Source organism: Macrosteles quadrilineatus, unplaced genomic scaffold, assembly GCF_028750875.1.
Source record: "Macrosteles quadrilineatus isolate MER2022 unplaced genomic scaffold, UCM_ALF_1.0 Scaffold_3__2_contigs__length_128488019, whole genome shotgun sequence".
Classification (NCBI taxonomy): Eukaryota; Metazoa; Arthropoda; class Insecta; order Hemiptera; family Cicadellidae; genus Macrosteles; species Macrosteles quadrilineatus.
Window position 1 is genome coordinate 29041740 of NW_026542596.1, and position 21684 is coordinate 29063423.

The 21684-nt window shown below is 33.4% G+C and overlaps 1 protein-coding gene across 3 annotated transcripts; it reads right to left on the reverse strand.

The window, feature by feature from the left end:
* Positions 1-8653: 8653 nt before the first annotated feature.
* On the reverse strand, positions 8654-21214 carry LOC128990601 (clavesin-1-like). 3 transcript variants are annotated; one of them, XM_054413065.1, is made up of 6 exons: positions 21169-21214; positions 19853-20000; positions 19200-19404; positions 16808-17144; positions 13662-13816; positions 8654-12277 (listed from the first exon to the last, which is right to left on the reverse strand). In XM_054413065.1, the coding sequence occupies exons 2-6, from the start codon at positions 19995-19997 to the stop codon at positions 12244-12246; spliced, it is 876 nt and encodes a 291-aa protein (XP_054269040.1). In that variant the 5' UTR covers positions 19998-20000; positions 21169-21214; the 3' UTR covers positions 8654-12243. The 3 variants fall into 3 exon arrangements, with proteins under 3 accessions (XP_054269040.1, XP_054269038.1, XP_054269037.1); XM_054413063.1 differs by having other exon boundaries at positions 21105-21178; XM_054413062.1 differs by lacking the exon at positions 21169-21214 and adding an exon at positions 21045-21104.
* Between the last annotated feature and the right edge of the window lie 470 nt (positions 21215-21684).

The window sequence follows — 21684 nt, forward strand, 5'->3', positions numbered from 1 at the left end:
TTTTATCTCTTTAAAGTATGTTTTAAAAAAATACCCACGCCTCAGCAAACCTGCTTTTTAAGCGGATTTCCATTTGTCTGAATTGATTTTCAATAAAATCTATTTAAATAAAATTAGGTTTAACAAGTACCTAGGTTTGCTGCTACAAGAAAACTAAAAGTGTGTTTTTTAGTAAAATAAATAGCTGAGTATAAAATAAATAAATTTCCGAAGTTTGGTCAAAATATATGCATAAACAAGCAAACTACAACATTTTACAATACTCTCCGTAAGAATAACATAGGAATTTTAAATTTACATTTTTTTGAATTTTCTCCATTGCCAATAGCTTAACTGTAACAAATCACTTTGATATACTAACTTATTTGTTTTTTTAAGCTCTTTAATAGAGAGAAATTAGGAAATTTTAAAATTATAATAGTTGTTTAGCCTCTGGATTACTGTATTATACTTAAAATGGTTTACAATACCTATACATATAGTAATCCTTTGTTGTAATCCAAAGGATTACTAATATGCAGGTATTGTAAACCATTTAAAAATTTTATATTTTGGAGGGTCAAAAATGAAAACGACCAATTTTTACCCCATAAAACCTCCTGTTTCCGTGGTCCGATCATACTGGTTCACGAACTCATTCAAGTTTATCTCACCTTACACCTTCAAACCAAATTTCATCAAAATTGGACAAAAATTACCCAAGTTATCGCGTTCACGGACATATATATATATATATATATATATATAAAATACCCCCGCCGCAGCAAACCTGCCATCTAAGCGAATTTCCATTTGTCCGAATTGATTTTCAATTGATCTATTTAAATAACATTAGGTTTAACGAGTACCTAGGTTTGCTGCTACAAGGAAACTAATAAAGTAGTGTGTTTTTAGTAAAATATTGATAGCTTACTATAAAATAAATAAATTTGCCAAGTTTGATCAAAATATATCCATAAAGAAGCAAACTACAACATTTTACAATATTCTCCATAAGAATAACATGGGAATTTTAAATTTACCATTTTTTTTGTTTTCTCCGTAACCAATAACCGTACAAAAACACTTTGATATACTGAATTGTTTGTTTTTTTAAGCTCTTTAAGAAGGTTTAGAGAAAAATTGGGAAATTTTATGTTTTGAGGGTAAGAAGTGAGAAAAACCAATTTTTACCCCATAAAACCCTGTTCCCATGGTCCGATCATGCTGGATCGCGAACTCATTCAAGTTTATCCCGCCTTACACCTTCAAACCAAGTTTCATCAAAATCGGATAAAAACTACTCAAAGTTATCGTGTTCACGGACACACATATATATATATATAAATCTATATATATATATATATATATATATATATCTATATATATATATCTATATATATATATATATACACATATATAAAAATTTGAACGAATGGTGTTTTTGGCCTCTGGGGACACTAAAATGAAAAAGTAAATCGGTCCCGGGCCTAAGTCTTACCATGAGACCTACGGTAATAGCTACTTCCCTATAGGGAAATTCGCTAATAGGTATTATTGTGATAAGGGCTACTTTACATTAGTACCCTTTAACTCATTTTAATTTATAAACGACTAGTTTCTACACTAAGGACATAGTCATGTTGACATTTTATATTGTATAAATATTTTTGTTATTGTATTTGTATGAAATGTAAACATGACCTTAGTGTAGAAACTGGTTGTTAATAATAATTAAAATGAGTTAAAAGGGTACTAATGTTTTGAATACTAATATACACTATATATTATTAAATATTTAAGTAAATACAACTGAGCACCCTGTATATTATCAGTTGTACTTATTTACTTAAATATTTAATATATCAGCAGCCCTTACGTGAACACATAAATTAATACTATATATTATGTATATACAAGGTGGTAAAAAAGTCCCTGGACAGTTAAATATTTTAAAAAATAATGTAGATAGAGCTACAATACTTGGTACAAAGTTACAGGGCATAAAACTCTATTTTAACACATATTCAGTGATCCAATAACTCTTCAGGGGGACGGCCCACAAGGAGTCGGAAGAAAATCTTAAATGGAAGCATAGGTCAATATGCACATCAAATTAAAGGTCTTTTTTAGTAGAATACAATGCCGCAAACCGCACTTTAAAAGGTTGATCCTGCGCAAAATGGCAGATGTTCAAAGATTTCTTGAATCCGCCATTTTGAATCTTTGAACGACTGCCATTTTTTACTCAGGCATTCTTTTGAGCTTGAACTTACGGCATCGTAATCTACTAGTGAAGACCTTTAATTTGATGTGCATATCGACCTATGCTTACGTTAACAATTTTCTTCCGATTCCTAGGGTTGTGCCCCCTGAGGAGTAAGCGTATAATAGCAATGTTAATTAAATGAATCTTTGAACAACTGTCATTTTGCGCAGGATCAACCTTTTGAAGTGCGGTTTGCGGCATTGTATTTTACTAAAAAAGACATTTAATTTGATGTGCATATTGACCTATGCTTCCATTTAAGATTTTCTTCCGACTCCTTGTGGGCCGTCCCCCTGAAGAGTTATTGGATCATTGAATATGTGTTAAAATAGAGTTTTATGCCCTGTAACTTTGTACCAAGTATTGTAGCTCTATCTGCATTTTTTTTTAAATATTTAACTGTCCAGGGACTTTTACCACCCTGTATACATATATAAACATTTCAACAAATGGAGTTTTTGTCCTCTGGGGACATCAAAATGAAAAAGTAAATTGGTCCCGGGCCTAGGTCTTACTGTAGGTATATATAGTCAATGGTCTTATTGTGCCACCTACGGTAATAGCTACTTCCCTATAGGGAAATTTGCTAAATATAAGTATACTTCACTACTGGTCCAGAAAGGGAACAAATTCAAGGCAAGATAGAGGTTTGTGAGGGAGGTAAAGCCAAGGAAGTGCAGAAAAACCAGTGTAGCTCCAAAATGGGACTCGAGTAGTGACAGATACTTCTCATCACAATGCAAATAATCACACACAGCTTTTTGGTTTTAAATAAGCTATTTGCTTTACCCATGATTTGAGAAGAGAATAATGTTGCTCTTTAAATCCTCTGTAATAGTATATTATGTTACTAGTCCTGAAAAAAGGTGTTTACCAGACGAGAGTGGTCGTTCCCGTGCGGGACTACCATACAAGTCCGATAAACACATTTTGGACGAGCAACTCTTGGTAGGTACCTAATAATAGTTGTGCTAAGAATTTATTTTTGGCTCTAGAGGAGGGTATATGTATACAGCATTTAGAAGATAATACTCCTGCCGCAGCAAACCTGCAGACTAAGCGAATGTCCATTTACTGATTTGGTTTTCAATTAAATCTATTAAAGTAAACATTAGGTTTATCGAGTACTTAGGTTTGCAATAATAGGGAGGCTGATAAAGTCTGTATTTTTTTTTGTAAAACATTAATAAAAAACTCTCTAGTACGAAATAAGCAATTTCCATCCTTATTTGTTCTTATAACTGAAAATATTCTGCTGTTACCATTCTATTTTTCTTGATTGAGATTAAGGCCATATTTTAGTATCAACAGTTATTTTAAAGATAGCAAATTTTTAATGGCCGCCATTTTGGATTGGTAAAATTTAAAAATCTGATACTTTGTGCAACTTGTACAAAGTTTCAAGTCAATCACTTAAGGAGTTAGAAAGTAATGAATTAATTTGTGAAAATCACATATACACACACAGACAGAAATTGTAGACCCATGTTTATATGGTGCATTTTTTTTAGCGAATTTCCCTATAGGGAAGTAGCTATAACCGTAGGTGACACGGTAAGATCTAGACCCGGGACCCATATGCTTTTTCATTTCTTATAAATGTGTATATTTATACATACCTATATAAACATTTTAACGAATAATGTTTTTGGCCTCTAGGGACGTCAGGTGGCGTCCCCATCTCAACGATTGATTGATTGATCAAAATGAAAAAGTATATCGCTCCCTGGTCTAGGTCTTACTGTGCCACCTGAAGTAATACTAATAGCATAGCTACTTCCCTATGGGGAAATTCGCTAAAAACACACTTTATTACACTCCCCACAGCAGCAAACTTAGGAAATCATTAAACATAATGCTATTTAAATATATTTAAGTGAAAATCAAATCCAGAAAATAGAAATTGGCTTAGTCTGCAGGTTTGCAGCGGTGGGGGTATTTATTTACATCTGTGTATGTATGGTCGGTCTGGAGTATATTTTTGGCATATGAGGATTTTTGCGTTGTTATGTTATTCGATTGTATTATGATTAATACTGTGTATTTCTTCAAACAGACATAGCGAAAGGTTTACCAAAGACTTAGGAACAAAACAAAGTGCATAGTCAACATTAAGCCACACACAAGAAGCTAACCTGCTGAGCCAGGGATTTTTATTACGTCTTATTGATGTCATAATTTTAATTTTACTTGTTTGAACACCAGAAATCCACATGCTTATTTTCTAACCCAAGCTACATAATAATACCACCGCTGCAGCAAACCATCAGACTATGCGAATTTCAATCTACTTGGCTGGAATTCCACTAAATTATTCCTTTAAAATTGTCAGATTTATTTCCTATTTAAATATCATTAATGTTAATGAGTACTTAGGTTTGCTGCTACAGGGGAGAAAATAGGGGATTTTTTTTAAATATTGATAGCTTAGTATGACGTAAAGCAAATTTTAAAATTTCATTAAAATATGTCTATTGACAAGCAAGATACAACAGTTTAATTATTCTCCATAAGAATAACATGATATTTTAAAATTTAGACTTTTTTAGGATTTTTTCCGTAACCGTTAGACATTGTTCAAACAAATGCTTCAAAATATTAATTTTTTTTAGCTCTACAAAATAGTTTGGAAAGTAATTGCAAGATCTTATAAATGTAGGTTTACACGTTTTTACAAAATTTCATCAAAATCAGATCATTTTTGCTCGAGTTAACGGACACACACACATTATATATGAATTTGAACGGATGGTGTTTTTGACCTCTGGGGACCTCAAAACGAAAAAGTAAATCGGTCCCGGGTTCAGGTCTTACCATGAGACCTATGGTAATAGCTACTTCCCTATAGTGAAATTGCTAAAAGCAACAATGTAACTTGTTAATTTATTTTTAATACTAGTAATCCTCAAAAACTATCAAGATTGATTATTAAGGACTGAATAAATAACACCAGATGCACTTTTTACTCAAACAGTAATCACAACACAAAGAATATAGTAGTAACATAATAATCTCATAATAAAAACTAAAACCATAACAAGTTATAGTAACCAAATACTTTTGAAAAATAACAAATATTTCTTAACTAATTGTTTAAAATTCAGTTTTTGTAAACATACAAATTCAACAAGATAAATTTGAACGAGTATTAATCAACATAACTAGTTGGTCTGTGAAATGAAAACTTAAGAGACTGGATTTTAACTGTTCGGCCTTCTAATTTAAAGTTTTAGTTGCTCAACCCAGAACATTATGTGATGTGTACCAGGGCCGTCCCTAGGGTTGGCGTCGCCCGGAGCAAACGTGGTTGTGGCGCCACCTCCCCCCCCAGTAATAGTTGCATATATTTTAATACTATTTTAATACAATAATAGCCGCTTGGCGCCCCCACTGCCACGGCGCCCAGGGTAGCTTGCCCCCCCCTTCGGACGGCCCTGATGTGTACTGATTGGCAAGAGTTTATATCCAAGTCAAATTGCTAACAGTTAAATCTAAAAACTCTAGCATTCTAAACTACCTGTATTATAAGAAGTTACCAGCCAATGTATTGAAATTTCTGTAGGGTTATTAAATTTATGTTAACTGTATTTTGTACGGCAAATTTTTTGCCAGCAGTAATTTTATCAAATTTGTCTATATTAAGTTCAATACTGTTTTCATTCAACAATTTCTAGACTCTTTAACAAAACCCCACACATTTTAAGGACTGTTAGAAAACAAAATTTAATCAAATAAAACTACAAGTAATATTGCTTTTATTTATACAAATGACCTTAATGTTTGACAGCTATGCTTAAGATAGAAACCAACTAAATATGTTAGGTACTATTTTTACAGGTTTGTATAAAAACTATCATGGTCACAGTCAACTACGGCTATTGTTTTTATGAAAATACTAGCTGGCCCGACAGACGTCGTCCTGTCCTATTGTGGTTTTATGTCACATGCTCGTTCATTTTCAAGATGAGCTCGTTCGCATGGCTCAATCACGTCCTGGTTGAAGTTCGTTCGCTACGCTCACTCACCTTTAGGTTGGAGCTCGTTCGCTGCGCTCACTTGCCTTCAGGTTAGCTCGTTCGCTACGCTAACTCGCCTCCGTTGAAGTTCGTTCGCTACGCTCACTCACCTTTTAGTTGCAAATTAGCTGTTCACATAAATTAAAAATAAATATAGTGCTGCACCCTGTTGGTAAACCTATTAACTTGTTAATGCTATTGAACATCACAGAATCAAATTGTTTAGTTGCACCAGCTGTTAAGATTCTTTAATTCCATTTAAATATGAGTACTCATAAGGTTAACATGGGAAACTCCAGAGCCACTGGGGTGGAGCCCTATTGACGGATCTGCACCAAACTTCACACAAACCATCCTTGAATGATGCTTAATAATGCCTGAAAGTTTCATTACAATCTGTCGAGCGGTTTTGGAGTCCATAAAGGACAAACATACAAATATACAAACATACAAATATACAAACATACATTGGATTTTATATATATAGATAAGTAAGAAGGCACTGTTTATACAATAGTTAAAGAATTATAGCAAATAAAACCTTTGCTTTTTGTCAACATTTGTTTGTTTTTGTAAAATATATATATATATATGAAAAGACATAAAAATTACATACAAAAAGTAAAGTGAATGAACTCAATATTTGAGATTCTATCAATGACCATAGAGAATACAAATCAGAGGACACTTCAATAGTACACACACACACAAACTGTTTTCGAGCCTAACAGTTCTACTCAATTGTGTCTATTCAAGATGACAGTTTTTTCCTGGTCATACATTCTCTTCTTATGAACAAAACTGGTTAATGATACCATAATTCTCTACATTAAAACTATTGCAAGGCTTTAATAACTCCTCTTATTTAACACATTGAGTGAGGACTGGCCAGTGGCCAGTGGCCAGGTCCCACTGAATAAAGTATAAGTGTATAAGCTATTTATATGACAAAACAATATATTTTTCCTACAGTCACCCACAAAGTTGGCTTCCTTGTACTGTTTATAGTACAGAAAACTGCTAATTTGCTGCATATTTATACTTTGTCGTACAGTTTATACTTCAACGCACATCAGAATTCCAACGAAACAACACAAAACAGCGTGGTTCTATTATGCACGTAATCCGTGTACGCTTGGAAATAGGTTGGCAACACTTAAAGATAATAATACTATGAGCAGCTGACTGACTATTATAACTACGATTTAACCTGTCATTTCATGATTATAGTTTCGGTATTTCTGAACTTTCTAGACTTTTCTTTTAAACGTTTAAACGTTGTTTAAAACATTGCTAAAATCTTAATAAACAAGAAAATACCTTTAAAGCATTTTTTTAGGCGCCGAAACCCCTTCAAGCGGAGTGATACGGACCGGTGACTACTTTCTCTAGGGCACCTATTTGTGTTGCCAGCTGAACCTAAAAACGTGTTGTATAGTGTTTGAAAGACTAATTATTTATATGCTTTATAGTGACTGTAGGAAAAATATAATGTGTAACACGAGTGCAAAAGGCCTTTGCTGCACTCGAGATCATTCCGCACTCGCCTGCAGCTTGTGCGTAAACATTGCTCTCGTGTGCAGCCAAAGTGCCACTTTGCTCACTAGTTACACAAATAACTATTATTGTTAATTATTTTAGTTTATTTGCTTTTTCTTTTTCCAATACAAATTGTGTCCAAAATCGCCAGTCACTCAGACTGAAGCATCATGGCCGAACAATCTTAAACAAACTTAAAGACAACCGGAAATGACGTCCGGTCCCTGGAAAAGTAAAACCACGATGTACGATGCCGCAAAAATGGACGTCAATTCTGCTTATTCCTATCACGAGCTTTGTGATAGGTGGTCTCATTAGTGGAGTCATTGCGAACTGTGCTATTAGTGTTCCATTGTGTGAGCTGTTCACACTACACCTTTTATAGACTATAGGTTTTGTGATTGGTTATTATTTGCATGTTGTATCATGACTTGACTATTATACAGTGCATCTTTTTTTACTGCTACCCTCTGTAGTGTATTCCAAATTAGGTTAGACATTTGTGTATTGTTAGTTGTAATGTGTTAGTTACGTTTTTTTCACCTGAGGACGGTATCAGATTCCAGATCCCAAAACGTTGTGTATTAACTCACCATCACGAACAATGAACTTCAAACAAAGAACTCCATTTTTGGAGTTCTTTTGGAGTTCACAAACATTGTTTTTGACACCAAATATGATAAATATAACTTTAACTAATATTTACGATTATATACAGCCCCTTTCTCCCTCCCAACAATTGTTTATTTCAGTCACTGTGAATCATGGAACTGGACTTTGGTATATAGAAAGGGGCTGTATAATTGTAAATATTGGTTGTAGTGCTATTTAACATATTTGGTGTCAAAAACTGCGTTTGTGAGACCAAAAATGGAGTATTTTTGTCACGGTGCCCGCAAATATTATTGCACAGGCCAGCCGAATCACCCATGACTGGCGATTTTAAACACAAATTTTATTGGAAAAAACAGCTCAAAACCCTATTTCCGACCTGATCTGGATCCTCACTTCTGGGAACAAAAGGTAAGATTTTATGTAAAAACAATTTCATGGTCTTGGGGAAGCACCCACTGATATTTTCACTCAATGTGTTAACAGTATCCTCTGATCCATATTCTCTGAGTAATCACACAGTGAGTACCAAACAGCTAATACTACAACAATACTTATAAAATTAAAATGTATCCAGAAATGTTACATTTGACTTCCTGTACATCGCAAAACATTAAAAAAGGTACTGTTTTTCTGCATACTTATTCAACCAGAATGTCGTAATACGATTAATAGTGTAGTACAGATAAAATAATTTGTTTTCAGTTTTTATCAAATGAGTTGATACATAATTCAACACTTGACATAACAAAAATATATAGGTATCTAATTAGGTGTATAAGGGTAGGCCTACATATTAAAATATGTATGTTGTGCATTATACCTAAAACCATAATGTATAAAATTCCTGACTTCCACAAATAAGTAAGCTACATACAAAAAAGTAGTAAATAATAGATCTGTGTTAACATAAAAACCTATGAGAAAACCAAATTATTGAAATACTTCAATAGAATAACATTTTAATTTAGAACAAATAATATCAAACAAGTATACAAATCTGTAATACAAAAATTATATTGTATTCCAAAAACATAAACAATATAAAGTAAAATACATTTTAAAATCCACTAACTTAAAAATCATTAAATAGGTGAGATTATTATTTGATTAGTGTTACACAAATTGAGTAAGAATATTATCATGAATACAACTCTTAAAACAAGCACATAAACATGCTATTCATACTTATAATCACAATCTGAAACAAATGTTTTAGAATATGGTTTAATACTGAATTTATACAAAGCATACAGACAGAGCAAGTTATATTTTCTAATAACTTATCACTTGACTAACTTAATTTTATAAAGTGTTGGTAGGTATAAAATACATTATTTTAATTGTAAGAAATAATACAAATTATTGTCATATCTGAACTGGATATTATGATAAGTAACCATTGGTTTAGTTTGTACTCCATAAAGGACTTATTGTTTACTTACACACATTAATTTAATCTTCAATTGTTCAAATGTTCACTAATAGAAAAAAAAAATTAGCCAGACATAAAAAAATCAACTGTAGACTTGTCTACATAAGCCAATGAAAGAGTATATTAAGCTTAATACTGTAGGTATAAAACTATAATCTTGATGTTAGAGTTATATTTGGTATTATCTAGTAATGTTTGTGCTTTCTCTAAATGTGTGTGCCTAAGACAGCCTTATAGTTTACAAATAAATTAATTGATTATTTCTTGACATATGTAATGTTATACTGTATAACGGTTATTATCACAAGGAGGATTAGTTTTTACAGAGATTAGAGAAGAGTTTTTGTTTTCATCAAGCTATATCTTTACATTTGAAGTATCCATAGCAAGGGGTCTCCAACCTCCAGCCGGTAATAGATTGTTTTGGCCTGCCTAAAAGTAGTGTAGACAACTAAAAATTAATATTTTTTTATAGTGTTGGCTGAAGATTGTCTCTCACAATCGCGGCAAAACTCGTGACAATGCCTTGCGGCCTCAGTGATAGCGTGATCGTCTCTCGCGAACATGGCAGTACTCGTGACAATGCCTTGCGGCCTCAGTGATAGCGTGATCGTCTCTCGCGAACATGGCAGTACTCGTGAGCATTTTACGGTCTCAGGAATACCATAATTGTCTTCCACAATGACGATGTCATACAACATTAAAAGAGAACCAATTTTACACCGCCGACAAAATGGATTCAATGCTTTTTACCACCATTCTAAAATTCAAATTTAATATTCAAGGATTTTTATTTTTCAGCCATCAAAATTGATGAACAATTTTTAGTTTCCAGGTCAAACAACCTATTAAGATTTTTTTATATTAGGTACACATTTCTCACTTGCCACTTTTTTCTCAATAATTGATATCAAATTGTAAAACAACACTGAACTGGTGCCTGCCTTTAGCCTACTCCAACAAATTAAAATGGCCCCTGAGTAAAAAAGGTGGAGTCCCCTGAACTATAGAATAAGCTTTAGACACTCCCTTTCTAGCTAATATATCACTATTAAACTGTAGATAAAATAATTACATGAATACAAGAGCAAACAAACTAAACAGCTAGAAAACCACAAAGGCTTTCTGACATCAACACAAATTTAGAAGTTATTATCACAGTAGGATTTTATCTGACGTATAGAGACTATTTATCCTCAAGATCATTAGAGAAAGAAAGACTAGAGGCAAAGGAAGATAAGTATCGAGGAAGCATTGACAGAGAAAGATTTTTTAAATAGATTTAAATCTTATTCAATAATATTAGCTTGATTCGAAAACCAGGCAGCTAGTAATTTAAGTAAAAACGTATTTAAACAATGTTATCAATAGTAACACCAAACTGTTTTCTACTATTTTGACACATTCAAATAAATAATGTAAGACAAGATATGACATTACAAAGATAAGACATAACGACATAACCAAACTTGAATGTTTGCTAAACTGTTAAATAAGATTCCGTCCCACTTTATACTATATATGTATAGCATATATCAAGTAAATACTTTTAGGATTAGTTAAACCATTAAAGTAAAGAATGATGTGAGTTCTTTTTTAATAGATAGAAGATAAACCTAGTGAACATCGATTCTAGGCCAATGAAGAACATATTATATACCTATAAATATTTGGGATCAGAGCCACTTTGATAAGTTCTTGGGCCCAGGAGCGCAAGAGGTTTTGGGTTTGTTGGAGCGCAAGGAGGAAAAAGATTTACCCTCAAGGTAGGTGGAGAGGGGCACAATCATTGCTTGTGCTTATAAGCGCATCACATGCAAATCGTGTGCCTGTCGCCTGTCCAGGGCTAGAAAATGATTTATATTTCATAGGTTAAGTAAGGCTCATAAGTAGAAAACCAGGTTGATACTAAAAATGCTTACTACTGTAGTACAAAATAACCTAACTATTGAATACTCCAATGTACTCCATAGAAGTGATAATTATGTTTTAAAAACATAATTAAGATCACATTTCAGGACGGTTACAATATTAATAAACACATGAAATTTAAGTTTTTTAAAGATAAAGTAGCTCACATGAAAAAATTAGAGACCAGGAGCTTTTGGATGTACAAAGAAAAAGGTTAGATCTGTGGTTTTTATCCATAAGCTATCTCTTTGAACTGTAATTTTTTCATGCAAGCTCACTGAACACTATCCATAAAAACTCCTTGATTAGCCATATTGTGTGACTAATGTCAATCAAATATAAACTAAAATGAATTTAAGTATAGTTTCTAGATTTTAAATCTAAATCTATCAATAAAAATAAATGCCGCACCCATAGATCCATGAAGTACTTAAACAAGAAAACTTTCTCTTAAATTAAATGGTCTTGCAGTTTGACTGCTCTTAGTTTTCATCTGGATAGACTTTTCCGATATCCCTAAAAATACACATAATTATTAACTCTCATAAAAATGTTATTGTTAGCTCAAATACCTGAAAAACATGGTAAAAATGTTTTGCAACTCTTGGTTTAAAAGTTTTATACAGTCAATCTTGGGAATGATATTTTTTTTCACGTCTGTACCAAATTTCATAAAAATCGGATGACTTTTGCTCGAGTTATCGCGCTAACGGATACATATATAAATATATATGAATTTGAACGGATGGTGATTTTGGTCTCTAGGGACCTCAAAACGAAAAAGTAAATCGGTCCCGGGTCCAGGTCTTACCATGAGTACTACGGTAATAGCTTATTCCCTATAGGGGAAATTTGCTAAAACATAATATAAGTCATCAAAAATGTGTATAATTTTAGCTTACTAAAAGATAATAAAAACACTTGTAAAACGAATATAAAGATAGTTTATCTGTCCCCAGGTAATGAAATAAGTTGCACCTTGTGACATAGGGCATCAGGAGCAGACAGATATGTAAAACGGAGTAGACGATTATCAGCACAAGCGTTGAATGTCACATTTTTATTTTATTTTCATCAAAGGAACAGTGGTTTTCTAAAATAATAATGTGGAGGGTTCGTTATATAGAGGGAAAGACGCAACAAATTTGTTAAGTAAGAGGTTAAATTCAATATGTAGATATTCTGAAAAATATAAATTTAGATTGGCAACAATCAAGCCGCATCGTTGGAACGAGGAAGATGGCTTTGTAGACTCGTGGGACATGGGGAGGGGGGGGGGCTCCTTGTGAGGCATGGTGTGAGACGTTAATTAATTTAGTTCCAATAAACTTATTCTTTGCATACTCCAGCTACCAACAACATTAATCTAATTTCTAGTGTCAGCATTTTAATTCCAGTATTACTTCAATTAATACTTCACGGTGTCCAGTCACTTGATCTGTAATTATTATATTCGTTGAAGGATAATAGTATTTCTGTAGGGAAAATGCATTAATTAGTATTAGCAATCATCAAAGCTGGCTCTTTGGGCCTGTGATTCGTGGTAAACTGAGTCCTTCTGATTAAATTCAAGGGTTGTCATCGTTCCCAACATGAATGGTTATGTTATAAAAGTCAATCAATCGACAATAATCACCAATGTGTTGCCTCACCGCCACAATTCCAAAGTTGTATATGAACCAACAACATACCAGATAAAGATGTCATAGACACTCAACGATATTTAGGCCGACAAGATCCAACTGCACATAAAAGTTAAAATAATCAAAATAAGTTTTTTTTACATAATGTCTTAGGCCTAACTGAACATGCAATATTCGATAAATACATAATAGGGTGGTGTTAAAAGTGATCTTTTTATAGGTTTTAGGTTAAATTTAGACGATATAGGCCTACTCACTTTTCCTTCCATCTGGAGGAGGCGTCTGATGTCAACATATAATCGGCCCAGCTAGCAGGCTTGTGTGTAGGCAACTCTCCCCCGAGTTCAGCTGGCAGCAAATCAGCATTCACTGCCTCATGGAGAGCGGACAAGTTGTTGCCGTACATCCAGATCTGCAATTAAAATAAATACTCATATATTCTCCCCAATAAATAAGGCCTACTACTGTGGTATGATGTATTTAGTAATTGCTCTACCCCAACACCCAAAGTTTCTCTCCGACTCCAAACTGTTCAAGTATTTAGTAAAAAGGTACCATTTTGAAATACGGATTTTAGGAAAAAGAGGGAAAAAGTAAAAATTTGGAGTTTTTAAGAAATATTTCAAAATTTATGAAGTTTAGCCCAAAATACTTACTGTTCAGTTCTTTCACCTAATATTTTTTATTTAGCCTGTTTAGAATTAATTAGAACAGCTGATGATTTTAAAATGATTCATAATATTGTGCAAATAAACATTCTATTCTGGTTCTTCTTGTTAACATGGCTTACTCATTTTTCTCTCATAATTTTTATTTATCACACACAAACACTCCACACTTACGGTACGTTATATTGTATACAGAAAACGTAAGTAACATTTAAAACAAGAATCATGGTCCTCTTCATAATCTTGCTAAAGTAGATCTTAATAATAATAAAGTTGCAATATGTTAAAAATTAATACCGTACATTTTTAATAGCCTTCTTAGAATGTGTATAAAATTATTGCTTTATCACCATGGTAACTTTGTTTGTATACAGGATTATTTATATTTGTTTTGTAACAATTGCTATCAATTTGTGTGGTTGGAGAGTGTGTGTGGTGGAATAATGGAAGAGTTTTGTTGATAGTGTAGATGAGGGTTGAAACATGGCATTTAGGAAATCGTTACCTAATGAGTGCGTAAAATGTTGGCGAGTTAAAGAAATTAAAGCTTGTGACACCTAAGCTGGCACTTGGCCTAGCGCGGGCAGTTTTGGCGGGAGGAGGGTGGAGGTAGGGAAAAGACCGGACTGCAAACATTTCCGCTGCCTCACGGGGTTGACTCCCCTTGTGTTATGTGCTTGAGCGCCTTCATATGGGTCGCGAGGACAGTTGATGCAACCCGCATCGACGGGACATAATGTTTTTGAAATAGGTACTAGTAGCGATCGGCCAAGTGCCAGCTTAGATGTCACGAGCTGTACTGGGCAGGTTAATTAACCGAGGAATTAGGAAAGGCTGCAACTGTATATTTTAAAGGAAATGGTTTTACCCTGAGGCTGATCGTGCCCATTGCCGTAAACGCCTTTTGATAAGCTGGGATTAACTAATTTATAGCATGAAAACCTTATAACTATACCAATACCACCTGAAAAGAGTTGCATTATGGAATACTTGGGTATTGTAATTACATAATAAATTCCATTTCACTATGGAATACTGAATTCTTGACACAGGTAATCTTTGGAGGGAATGAATTACTCAGATTTACAGGAGAGAACTACTGATCAATTTAGTACCATGTGATTTTGTGACATTATGTCTCTAGAAAACTTTGATGGGGAAACAACGTTTTAAACTCCAAAACTACATCCTAAAACCCTTGGTTTTTCCCCGGAAACCCCTAACTAAAGCTAAACAAACTATATGTGATGATGAGGAAAGCGAATAGGTACCTCTTGTCGGGAATTTTTGATTTTGAGTTATATATTTATATTTGAATTCTGTATTAAATTCCGAATCACTTGGTGCAAGTCCCATGCATCTACGATTTATTTGGTTAAAGTTATAGGATTTTGAAATTTTGTTATAAAAAAGGGTCATTATGAGAAAAACTATTAAAAAAGTTCTAATACGCAAAAAATAGTTGTATTCTTTGGAGTATAATAGGGAATGGGGGAGATAGATTCAACCGATCAGATTTTGTTACGTTTATCTTGACGAAAGAAGAACGATGAAACACGCAAAAAAAGTTATATTTAATGTAATTGGCAGAATGGTTTGAATTCATACATTCTTTATTAATTTAAGCTGGAAAGGGCTGACTTTATGAAGGAAATAATTGAGGATTTATCAAAAGAATGGTTGGCTAAAAAAAGTGTTCCAGCAGAGGTAGGAGGGGGTGGGGATAGTGTTGAAGTTGCTCAAAATTTGGGCTATGGACTAAGAAAAATTCCTGATGGTAAGGAAAGAGTGTGCAAATTGTGCTCATGAAAACCATCCCGAAGGGAAAAGGCGGAGATCGAGGACAGTGTGTGTGCGGTGTGGGGCGCTCGTACACCCAGAATGTTTTGTAAATCATGTCTGTTTGTAAAAAAAGACAACATGTACATAGTATAAATAGTATATTCAAAAGACTACCTAATGCAAAAGACTAATAGTGTAAAAAAAGACAACATGTACATAGTGTAAATAAAATAGTACCTATATTTAAAAGACTACCTAATGCAAAAGACTAATAGTATTAAATAATATATTCAAGACTAGGCCTGCCTTATGCATTTTGCAAAGTGTTCGAAGTTGGTTTTCTCATACCTGCGCAAATCAACATTTTGGTAAGTTTTTTTTTAAATTTATTTGTATAATTTTTATAAATAATACTATTTGCATGAAATTTTTAGGATTTATTCACAGCAATAGCCTATATATTTTTAATAAAAAAATTGATATCATTACTTCAAAATTTGTGTATGGTTTTATGTAAAAAAAACTTACATATATAGGTAGGTACTCTCTAAATATTTTAATCCATATTTATATATTTGTTATTTGGGGGATTTCATTAGTTACAAAACAAAACAGAGGTTAATAGGCCTACCTTAAAAATTAGGCAAGTTGTGGAGTTTTTCACAAAACACTACTTAAATCACCAATTTCACCCTAGCACTTTTTAGATATTTCTAGAAAAAATACCAGCATTTTTAAGAAAAATAAAAAATGCCTAGCACTGATAGGGTTAAGACTCTATCAGTTACTTGTAATATTTAGGCTATTTGGTTTGGCCTATAGATTCAACAATATTTAAGGGCTTTTAAATAGATTAAAGGTTAGATTTAAACAGATAAATTAAAATCTTTAAGAAAAACAAGGAATAAAAACAGCAATTTTGTAATACAAATACGATGTAAAAAAATAAATACCTTTTCTTTAGTCTTTTCTTTGAGAAAAGGCTTCACAACCATCAGGGCCGCTTCAATGTACCACGGCTGATTTACAAAATGAACTCCCTTGAATCGAGCTGGGAAACAATCCTGAAGACCTTCCACCATTGATTTCAGGACTCTTGGACTTATATTTGTCGACTGTCTGAGAGAAAAGTCAGTCCAGTCCACTATAAACACAAAGCCGTTAATCTGATTCTCTTCCTGCTCTAACAGACGGTCGAGGGTCAGAAGAAGAGACCTGTAGATGACTTCTAGAGAATAGTTTGAGTGGTCCCAGTGGTTGCAGAAGAACACCAGAACACACCGTCCTCGTCTGAAACATTATGTTCAACTGTAAACTAGAACTTGTACATCATACTACATCATATATCATTGTGATCATTGTACAGTAGATATTGTCTTTGTAAACTACTTCTTCTGTTATTCTGTTGATATGGCAATGGATGATTGTTTTTGACTGAGCCAAGTGACTGGTCATCCAGCACAGAAGCTGATTACACCTGTAGTTGATCTTCTAGTTGCCATATCACCTGCAAAATCAGCATCACTACACTATATGGTTAACTTTTGATTCTCAGGCTGTTTGTCATATTTTATTCTATAGTACATTGTGCCTTTCAAATAGCGCATAATTTGTTTCACTGTATCCTAGTGTTCAGAAGTATGGCAGTCCAAGAATCTTGAAAAAGAAAGGGTAAAGCCATCAATTTTCAATAATAGCAAATATAGGACCTTTTCAAAGCAAAGTTACAGACATGAAATCTTTTTTAAATAAGTGTAAATTTAAAAACGTACGTTTTCAAGAAAAGCACTTATAAATTGTTTTTTATTTTTTTTCTAAACGTTTTTTATTTTATTGACATTTCAAGTAAAGGCATTATTAAGCATTATTCAAGGATGGTTTGTGTGATGTTTGGCGCAGTCTGTCAAAAGGGCCCCTTTCCAGTGACTCTGGAGTTTCCCATGTTAACCTTATGAGTACTCATATTTTAATGGAATTAAAGAATCTTAACTGGTTCAACTAAACAATTTGGTTCTGTGATGTTCAATAGCATTAAAAAGTTAATAGGTTTACCAACAGGGTGCAGCACTATTATTTTTTAAAATTTATGACAACAGCTAATTTGCTAATTCAACCTGGAGGCGAGTTAGCGTAGCGAACGAGCTAACCTAAAGGCAAGTGAGCACAGCCAACAAGTTCCAACCTAAAGGTGAGTAAGCGTAGCAAACAAACTTCAACCAGGACGTGATTGAGCCATGCGAACGAGCTCATCTTGAAAATGAACAAGCATTGACATCAAACCACATTAGGACAGGACGACGTCTGTCGGGCCAGCTAGTACAATATAGGCCTAAGCGTTACCTTATAATAAAACGTTACAAAATAAATATACCTGTCAATGTAAACATAGTTTAAAATCTGTTTTTTACATCCTTCAATTAATTATACTGTTATAACAAAGATTTTTGTTGCAATTAAACTAAACAGTGCAATTTACAATGATGTTTAAATTTATTTTCACCACCATAACACAGTTTAATTGATAAAGCTATTGTGATCATGAAATACCCCGTGATGGTCGTGATGCATCGGTCGTGAAATTGTGTATTATTTGGTTCTTTTCTGGTGGCTGCTCTACACCTCTTGTTTGAGGAGGCAAAGTGGATTTCTAGGTTAACGTAGCAATTAAAATAGGCCTATAATAACAACAAAAATTAAGACCATGTCTAATTCATCAAATGACTACGTACGGTCGTGGCACACCAAAATTACAAAAAGCACAAACTTACCTATAATAATCTTGTACTTCTTTTTTTTACTGCAATCCACCAGCACAAAGAAACTAACGCACATCCCAAACCAGTCTCTAAAACCAAATGACGCTATCGCTGCCAGGATTGCCACTGTTGTGTTCTAAAGTTGCAAATTTTGCCCTTATGGTCGGGACATCAAATCGAGGGACAGACTTATTTTGTCATGGTAGTCTTTTTGCAATTAAAACAAAATGTTTGTAACTTATTCCCCTTTTTTGTAAATTTAATAACTATTGATGACATAAAAATATGTCATAATATATTTCGTTATGAGTAATTAGTCTAAAAATAGCGTGAAAGTTTAAAAATGTACCCTAGGGACACGTGATGGTCGTGAATTTCGTGACTTTAAAAATACAAAAAAAAAAAAATACCTAGAACCTATGTAAGCCAAATAAATGTTTGTAACTGTTACCCTCATAACAAAAAATATTAAAACACATAATAATATACTACAAATGTCAAATACTGTATCCACAAAATAAAAGGCCAGGGACATTAAAATGTGTACGTTTCAAAATTTTCACTCAAATATTGTTTAAGCATCACCAACCTGTCTCTGTTAGCCAAAACACCAGGGAAACCATCATACAGAGCTTGTTGTATCAGTGTATCATTGAGATTCATATTGGCAAACAGTGCAGGGTTCTCCTTCCTATACTGGTGATATCTACATAGTAGATGGTAACTTTCTTCTACCTTCATCTTCCGGGCATGCAGAAACCTCAGGAGAAACATGTCTGTCATTTCTGGTAATTCTGAAATCACCAAATCAACACATTCAACACCGAGCAAAACAAGCCACCTTAACAAATGTTTAAAAGAAGCTTGCAGGAAACACTCAGTTTTTTCCTTCATTAAAAACTAATTTGACTAAACAACCCAAACCGACTGAACACATTATGCCAGATTGCAATTTTGCATTCAATGATTCATGCAATATAAGAGTCAATTTGATGTCAAAACGTTTTAATAGGCCTACAGTAAGTTTAAGATTGTTCATAATGGCCTACTAAAAAACTACGTTTCCTTGCAGTATTTTGTGTGCTGAACTTATTTGATTTTGTCAGAAATAAGTTAGCCCTGAACATGCAAAAATGAAGATCAAAATTAGAAAACACAATTGAGTAACTTACAACACTTGTATTTTAACCTTCATGTAAGCTACTGTTTAAAGCTAAATTGTTTAACCTAATTGGTATTTACCTTTGTTAGAGTCAACTTTACTTTTGAGAACTTTTAAAGCCTCTTCTTTCCCCAGAGGAACCTCTTTAGTTGGTGTATAAGGAGCGCTAGAGGGACTAATGGGCACTCTATAACCAGTCCAGTCAAAGTCACAGTACTCCGCCATTTTCTAAAACAGTTTTATGCAATAACTTAATTCTTGTAGAGTTCATTGTAGAGTAGAAAGCATGATTTTGTTCTTTCTAACCTAAGTCAGTGTTTTTGCAGGGTTTGCACTGTATGATATAATACTGAATATTGAATAAGTTTAGGCCTATATTTATTTGTAAAATATTGGCATAACATACAAATTTTGAATGAAACATTCTAAAAAAAAACTTTAAATGGTCCAAATGATTGTTTAAACCTTCTCAGCAGGGTGGATGTTCGAGTTCCTAGAAAAACATGATATTTGGGAAACCTCTCCTTTAGGTAACTTACAACATGTAACTTAGAGCTCTGTTTACCATAACTTAGTATCATCCCTCGTTTGATTTGGGAATGCAATTTTACCTCAGGTTTTCTTTGGACCAACGCTTCCATCCTTCAAAAGTAAAATGTTGTCGCTAAATTTAAGTTAAGCCTATTAATTTTACAGAATAACTTAGGCCTAGGTTTTTGAGGTTAATAAGTTATTTGTTTACGCTGTTGAGATATTATTTCTGTATGCAAATTAAGTTTAACTTATTTTAGCCTATTTGATTAAAATATTGAAATTGCTGTAGCCTACAGGCTAGTAAATGATTTAAGTTAGCTTGTTACCTTAGGCTATCATTCTTTCCTATAATTTTAAATGGTCCGTTCACAAAAATTAGGCGGTTTCACGATTACTAGAAAAATATTTTTCTAGTAAGTAATCGTGGGCGGTTTGAGGGATGGGTTTTGTGGGTTTCCCTACCACTTTTTTAGCTTAGGCCTTATTTTTGAAATGGGAATTTTAATAAAAGTAGGCCTACTTCGTTATAATAGTCCAGCTTATGTTCATATATTAAGTTAAAGTTGAAAAATAAAAAATAAACACTTAAGTTAAGTTATGGGGTTATGATTAGAACATTTTTAAATTATAGACATTTAGACTATAAGAAAAGGATTTCAAAGCTAGGCTTAATTATTACAGCTTCATTGACGAAACCCTAATATTAGGCTAGTTTAGATTTTCATATTTTCTACATACATCAGCCTTAATAATTTCACAAAGTAGCCTAGGCATATGAGTCAAACTATGTCCACTCACTTCACTACTACAGAACTACAGTAGAAGAAGGGCTAAATTGAACCCAAAACATAAGAATTACAACCTTCTGCCTATATTACTATCATCATCACAATCAACAATGAAATGACATGACGACACTGATCATCTGATGACAGTAGACAGTGACAGTTGAGTTAGTTGTTTGTTGTCAAAGTTGAATCATCACATAACAAAACAAAACAACCAAAAACGCAAACCACTGCAAAGCAGTGCTGCAAAGCAAACGCAAAAAAAAAACGCAATCGACTGCGAGCGACTGCGAGACTGCGACGCAAACGGACAGGACAAGAGAAAAAAAAAAACATTGTTCATTTTACTGAAATGCGAATCTTTTACCATGTAACTTAACAGTACACCTTAAGTTCATCAAATTCTAATATTATTATTTATAAAAAAATAACTGAACCCTATGATGAACTAGTTAGCGTTAGTGCCTCGATAAAAAACACACATACTCAAAACAAGCTTTCTTTGGCTTATGTAAAAAAATCAGTTAATCCTTATTCAATGTAGCCTCTTCTTTTCTTGTAAAAAAGACTTTGCTAGAACCATTGACTAT